General features: G+C 38.1%; 1 protein-coding gene across 1 annotated transcript; it reads left to right on the top strand.

Annotated features, from left to right (window-relative positions):
* Positions 1–2,186: 2,186 nt before the first annotated feature.
* LOC123966302 (PDZ domain-containing protein 2-like) lies at positions 2,187–7,028 on the top strand (the record flags this gene model as incomplete). The annotated part of the gene is made up of 2 exons (XM_046042486.1): positions 2,187–2,405; positions 6,550–7,028. Coding segments are annotated over exons 1-2 (599 nt in total), but the record flags the coding sequence as incomplete, so codon positions are not given.
* Between the last annotated feature and the right edge of the window lie 842 nt (positions 7,029–7,870).

The following is a 7,870-nucleotide window of genomic DNA, read 5'->3' as shown; positions in this document are numbered from 1 at the left end:
TATACTATGATTTTGCCATGTGGGTAGTTTCACCCAAACATGTTACTACAAAACAGACCAGATCTAAAAGCTAAAAATGCACAGTGCACAGGTATTGTTCTGTGGTGCAGTCAGGTTATTTCCTCGCCTGCTTCCTGTTTGTTATCTTTGGGACTCACTGTGCTCCACGGTGGCGAGAGAGTAGAGCATGTGGTGATGCCAGTCCAGTTGCAATCCCTGCGATCTTGGTGTCAAGAAAGACTGCAGTCTCTCAATGGTGTGACTTTGCGCTGTCAAGCCACAATTACACATGGCAAATCCGCTGGGTTATGTTTTATCCAACTAGGACCAGACTGTCGTAAAGTAACCAAAGAAACCCCTGCCAAAGACTAAATAACCCTACTTCTTCCTGACTTGAGCCCAAATGCATGCAGAGGGGGGTGCAATGGGTGCTTGAGCACCTGCACTTTTGCCCTTTGATGCCCAATGTGCCCTTTTGTCAATGACAAATTTAATTAATTAATTAATTTTATAATTTGTAGAGTTTTTGTGAAGGCCTGCCGAATCAAACTATTAGTAAAATGAATTAATAATAATTTCACAGAAAATAAAATGACCCACATTATGACCTTTCACCTGATCCGTGACGAGCCCTCCCGTTCACACAGTTAGTGATTCAGCAGCTCTGACTACAGGTTCCGCCGGTAAGAGGGGTTTGCCGCAATGTGCTTGTTGTGGGTTGTTGGATGTATTTTACAAGGAAAACACAGAGAGGAGCACAGTAGTTGTATATTTCTGTGTGTCGCCTGTAGAAGTAACGTTAGCCACCGACTAACACTGTGCCAACAGCTAACGTTGCTTCTGCACTCAGATAAACAAAGGTGTTCTGTTGACTTCGTTCTTGCTGTTTGAGGGAGAAAAGTTTCACGGGCGTCGCGAGGTATTGTATTTCTTATGTAATTTGACTAAAAACCTTTCACTTGAACTAGGATTATTACAGTAACTTAATAAAAAAATGTAGTGTGCGAATTATAGCCTACTTATCAGCCCTTTTTAAAACAACCATTTAAATCAGAACAGTATTTGAATAGATTTAATAACAAACCTTTTATATGAACTAAATAACTGGAAATACATGTAATAATGTCAGTGTCAATATAAAATAAATAATGTTCCTGACATCAAAGTAAAGAGTGAAGAAGAATTGGCCCTATATAGATTTAAGACAAAGGTATGAAATGTTAATGTGAAAGGTAAATGCTGCTCTGTCATGGTTATTATGGGCCAACAGAATGAATACACACACACACACACACACACATCTTTTTAGATTTATGATTAGATATATAGTCAATCAAAATCTAAGTATATCTCAGATTTACAATGCAATATAGAAAATCATCACAATATTGTCTGTATACCCCCCCCCATTAGCAGCATCCCCAGCAACCAGCAAGTTATGTCAGCCCACTGTGTTTTAAAAGCTAGATCTGGGTATTCCCTGTTTTCTTTTTCAAAACTGTGTCACAGCATTTGTTGATGTATCGATACAGAAGCATCTGTATATGCATATAATCAAGGAATACATAACAATATATTTCTGTATCGATATTTTGATAACAGCACTATTTTAATCCTTGTTCCATGTGCCCCTTTAATACTTTGAGCACCTGCCCTTCCAAAGGTCTCTGCATGGCCGTGCCCAAATGTTTAGACAATTGCTCATAAATATGGACTATATAGTTAAGTCTTCTTTAACCAATAGCTTGTTAAAATTCAGTTAAAAAGTTATTTAAAAATTGTGAGTGGAACTCGAAAGTATATGAATTATTTCAACCTCAACCTTAAATGATGTATTAGTAAACTGTGGCTCCCAGGTTCACTTTTATGTAGGTTAAATTTATATGCAGAAAATGAACTTAAATATTTCAAAAGAGATAAAAAGCAGCAAGGGTCCCTAGTCCACACACCTGATATCTGTTGGCTATTGCAAAAGTACAAAATACAAGTCCCCTGGTATAACTTAAATGGTTTAGATTTTTTTTTCACATTGCAGCTGTCAAGCTCAATTATTAACTAAAAGAGGAGGGACTGGCAAGGCAACAAAAATAACAATTGAGAGCATCTCTCTTATATTTCTGTATCTTTTTATCAACTCCTACAATGTGATCTGTTATTGTGCTGTCATTAGGGTAATGGCCTGATGCTGCACACATTTCCTGCCAGTATTACCCCAGCCCAACTAACTGTTGGAATCATCAGAGTACCTGTTGGTGGGGGACCCTCAGTAGGTCCAGGATGCCAGGATGCCCATCACTCAGGACAACTCCCTCAGCATCCTTCCACTGCTGGAGGACTGGCATGGGGCTCAGAACACAAGACCTCAGCAGGACCACAACCTGAATCAGGACAGTTCTGACTATAAGGTACTTCATCGCCTTCATCCGCCCCATGTTTCTACTTATCATAAAATAAAATAAATAATAATAATAAAAAAAATAATGTAATTTTCTTATTATTACTAGATACCAAATTATTCTGTTTTTACAAGAAACTTTCCTTGTTATAATTTTATTTTATCTTGTTATATGATGCAACTTTTATTTCTCGTTATTTCACAAAATCAACAAATCTTGTTTAAACATACTTTTCAATTGATAAGCTGGGAAGTTACAAGACAAGTTTAACATAGTGTTAAAACAAGAAAAAGGTCCATCATTGTAAAATCACTTTTACACTACATACATACACTAAAGAAAGAAAACGAGAAGCATTTCTTGTAAAAACAAAAAAATTAAACATGAAAAATATCTTTTTTGCATAGCATGAAAGGGAAAAATAAAAATATTAAAGGTTTCAAATTATTTTGAGAAACTTATTAAATATCTTTTGTGAATACGCTGCCATATAACATGAAATGAAAATCACAGTTGATTTATCCTGTTAAACATTAGTAACTACTTGCCCCATTTTAAGAAATTCATTACACAAACAAAAATTATCCGTAACATTTGTTATGTTGAGACCATATCAAGATCCGATGACATAACGCAGTTTAAAAAGAAACTTTGTTATTGTTATAAATAGTACCTTGAACAAAAGAACAGCAAAACAAGTTTTGATAAGAGTCAAATGTATAAAACTACAGAAAACATTTTCAAAATATCTTATCTGTTATAAATTATGGAGTACTACTACTAATGAACAATAAATTAAATAGTGTATATATTGTGGGGGACAGCGAAACAAAACTATAAAAAATACCAATATACTACTACTACAACTACTACTAATAATACCATAACATATTTCATGTCAGTGCTATTATATATATATATATATATATATATATATATATTGTCCTGCAATAGTTACTACCTTACATATAATCTGCCACAATGACTACTTTCTACTATGTATCATATTCACATCTAGTTTATCCCTTTACCAGCACTAGGGCTGTGCGATATGACTAAAAATTTATATCCCTATATAGGTAATTTCATATCCCAACAACGATATGTATCCCGATATATAGAACATTTTTCGTAAATTCAATGAAATATTATGATCATAATAATAATCATCATAAAGGTAAGATAAGCTATTCTGGCGAAATCTAACACCAGGACAAATAACGTTACCATAACATAGAATGAACAACAACCCAGCAAGTAATGTAACTAACGTTAGCTAGGTTGTGGGTTAGCAAGCTGTCGCTACTTGCTGCTGCAAAGTAAACATGAGCACAGAAGCTCCAGACAGCGATACATCTAGGCTTCCCACCTTCAATACAGAAAAATAAGGAACGCCTGCCGCAGTGGGGGCCACACACCTATTACCTATACCGATTGTGTGCCAGGGGCGGTATATCATAACTTAAAACACGTTTTCAGGAAAGTATTAAGATTGATACCAATGGACAATAATAAACATAGGCCAACATTGACAAAAATGATAGACCACAAAAAATAGGATGTGAACTGTATTTTATTAACTTATCAAATGAGACCTATTAAACTGCTTTTCCAGTCCTATATTGTAGTTCTGTAACTCCTGAATTGGCAGCGTTGCATGATTTAAAGTTCTACTGACTCTTCATGAAGGCCTTCATTTCAGCCTCTGTCTGAAACAAGCTGTAGATGCTCCTGTCTCTTTAAGCCCCCCCTTATTATTTGAAGCTTTTACCATGTTAAACATGAACATCCAACATTGTAACATTGTAGGTAAGTCATAAAATAAGGAAAAGCACAATAGATCTCCTTTAAATAAACATGTCCATAACTTATGAACTATAAATAAGCTAAAACAAATGCTTTGATATGATTCGATTGGAAAGACTTTTGCAAAGGATTTTCCATGAACATCATGAACATCAGTGGACCAGAAGTAGCAGGCCTTGTGTGCAGTATGGGAAAGTATTAGACCTACTAGGCATGGTAGGACTACCTCCTTTTATGTTTTCTTGTCAGAATTACACTACTCGTGCAGCACTGTGTAACTGTTTAGTCCCTTTCCCACTGCATAGTACCAGCTTGACTCGACTCGCTTTTTTTGGTTTTCCGTTGTGTAAAAGTTGTACCTGTACCCGCTAACAGGTACTTTTTTTCAAGCGAGCTGAGGCGATACTAAATGTAAATAAAACAGAGACTGTATTCGAAACCGCCTACTATACTAGTAGTACGTACTGATTTGGCCCAAATGTAGTATGTAGTATGCAGTATGCAAACAAAGAAATCAACGTTGTAGATTTTAAATATCGGCATTTCTAGGGAAACTGTTGACGAATCAAGAATGTGCTTGAATGTTTTGGGGGTTGAGAAGCTAACAAGCTGGCCAGTCAGCTCACGGAGCCCCCTGGTCCTCATGCCAGCTCACGGAGCTCACAGCCACACAGACCTCTGCAGCCAACGCAGCAGATGAGTCCAGCAACAACTTGAGAGTAAAGGCCAGCACTGTGAGACAGTTTAAATGTTTGTACCGCAGTTATTCTGTCGTTACATTCTGAGTAATGTTGTAACGTTAAATAAAGAGACATCTGGCTTGTGATGGACAGGCTTGTGTAACTTAAAAAAATAAACAATAGTGGAATGAAAGGGGACTGCTGTTGCTTTATTATTATCATTATTCTAAATAGACATTACATTAGATTAGATAAAATTTTTTGTGTAATGTTACAGTTGTGGTTATAGTACTTGCTGCGGAACAAAAATGTGCTTGAAAGTTTTCGGAGTTGAGGAGCTCCGCAAGTGGCAGCGGGTAAGCCTGCGGCAACCCGCGGGAGGAGCTCCCAGAGGGCCGGCCAGCCGCCCGCTCACAGAGCCCTCTGCTCCCACTGTCACACAGACCGCTGCAGCAACAATGGCAGAGCAGTGGTAGTAACTGTAATAGGGTGGTGTGAACACAGATTTTTGCAAAAATATTTGTCAGTGATTTCAGTAATACCATCCAAACAATGAAACCATACATAAATAACCTAATCTACAAACATTTCTAAATTAATTTATCACCATTTTTATGTTTGGTCAGTAAATATATTTGTGTATTTATTTTTTCAGTTTTTATCAAGCCTATTATTCATTCTATAGTATTGAAGGATGCAATTCTATAGAATGGTTAAGCATAACACATAGTTGTTTATATTCTTCACAATAGATTTACGTTGAATAGGCAACAGATGTCTGGTGAATATCCAACAAAAAACTAATTTCACCACAGTGCAAAGCGCCGTCCTCTCGTAAAGTGTTGAATTTGCGACGCAATGAAATAAACGATAGAGCATAATTTTAAATGATTGATGTTTTGCTATCGTCAAATGATATATATTGTCATATCACACAACCCTAACCAGCACTCTGTTAATTCTAACCAAAGCTACGAGAAACCATTTCCTAACCAGCACCTGGCTCTAAAACATGTTGTCTATGATACAGTGACACAGAGGAAACGCAGTTGTTGAATGCATGTAATACTACATGACTGTCAGAGGACCTGCAACTTCGAGTTTTCGCACTAACGTTACGCATTCGAAAGAGGAGCTAAATACCTTTGTCTGGAAGCCGTGTTAGATACTTGTTCAGCTTTTGTTTATTTACAAGGGCAGTGAAAAACGGTAGTGTTAGCAAGTCAGGTCATAAATGTTTTCACGAGAGGAGAAGTGATGGGGGCTATATTTATTATTATTTAAATCATGAAATTGACGTGACAAATGACCAACTCACCATGAACACTAAGTGTGAGAGCTACCAGGAGCTACTCTTTGTTGTTTCTAAATGCTCCGTAGACTCCTGTCAGCCGATGCTTTGCTCTGTGGTGCTGCAGTGTTGTGAACACTTGCCGATTTATCTGCATGTAGCTTATATCAGCCGATAATATCTGTACAACGAAGAATTGGCTGGGTTCTAATATAAATTAGTGATTTTTATATAAAGGGAAAATAACTTAAGGTTTAATAATGTTAAAAGAAACAACCTGTACTGAATAGGAAATGAAAGGTTAGTTGTTGAAGGATATTCATTGAATGCTTCAGCTTTACTCACAGATTGGTCACTCTTCTTCTATTTCCTCTAGCATGTGGATCAAGACTCCTACCAGAATGGGGAAGGGAGTAGTGTGTGCAGTAGCAACAGTGTCAACAGTGTTAATGTGGAGGACATGTCGCTGTGTCTGGCTGCCATCCAGAAGTTGGTGGAGTACATTAAGCTCAATTTTATTGAGGGTGACCCAGCTCCATCAGCCAACCCATCCTCCGGCAGGGAGGGTTTAGATGTCGAGGTTCATGCTGTTTCCCTCAGTAAAAATGCGGGAGACAGCACAGAGTTTGGCCTCAGCTTTGGGAACATCCCTATTTTTGGGGACCCTGACGGGAGAAAGAAGGGAGGCCCGAGGAGGAGGAGAGACCAGGGCCCCATCATGGACGTGGGCTGCATCTGGGTGACAGAGGTGAGGAAGAGGAGTCCAGCAGCCCGCTGTAGGGGGATCAAACTGAGAGACGAACTGCTTTCACTGAACGGGCAGCTGATGGTGGGAGTAGATGTCAGTGGAGCCAGGTAAGACTACTTTAATGAAAACTGAAACCATGAAATGATCATGAGAAGGGAAAAATTATGCAATGATGCGCTACATTTTATACTTTAAGCACAATGCAAGAAGATGGTAAAACTTTTTCACATCAAAGCAGCAATCCTGTAAATCCAAGTGCCATAAAGCGGTCCTGCTGTCTACTGTGCAGCACATCCACTTTAATAGAACAATGACTCAAAACAACCACGGGTACTAAAGGGACTGGTTATTTTGAGAAAAATGTTGTACGGTTATGAAAATAAAGGTATATTATTTTTAATATTTCCAGAGTTGTAATCGTAGCTGTTAAGTTGTTAAGTCATTTTGAATGAAAAAAATGGTGCCCTCGTGATTTGTGTAGATCTGAGTTAAAGTTCCCTCCAAAAGTATTGGAACGGTAAGGCACATTCCTTTGTTTTTGTTGTTCACTGAAGACATTTGGGTTTAAGATCAAAAGATGAGTATGAGACAAGAGTTCAGAATTTCAGCTTTTATTTCCTGGTATTCACATCAAGATGTGTTAAACAACTCAGGACCGTGTAGCATACCTCCTTTTGTAATACAAATTATGACTATTAATATTCAGAGATTATTAATTGGCCTTCCTTAGGCGGGTCCCCACGCTAGCTGGCCGATTCCTGGCTTTATGCTAGGGTGGTGTCTGCCTTTATGCTATTTTTCTGGGGGTTCTCCGTGTCTGAATGTAGAAAACACTCCAGTGGCGACCGTCCTCGGCCTCGCGGTTAGGCTCTGTTCTGATTTCCTTTGGGTTACTGCTGGCAAGATGGGCCCACATGGCTGGGTCCGAACTTTGGTGGGAGCAGTATAA

The sequence above is a fragment of the Micropterus dolomieu genome, unplaced genomic scaffold (genome assembly GCF_021292245.1).
Source record: "Micropterus dolomieu isolate WLL.071019.BEF.003 ecotype Adirondacks unplaced genomic scaffold, ASM2129224v1 contig_13109, whole genome shotgun sequence".
Taxonomy (NCBI): domain Eukaryota; kingdom Metazoa; phylum Chordata; class Actinopteri; order Centrarchiformes; family Centrarchidae; genus Micropterus; species Micropterus dolomieu.
This window is presented reverse-complemented; position numbering and strand designations above follow the sequence as displayed.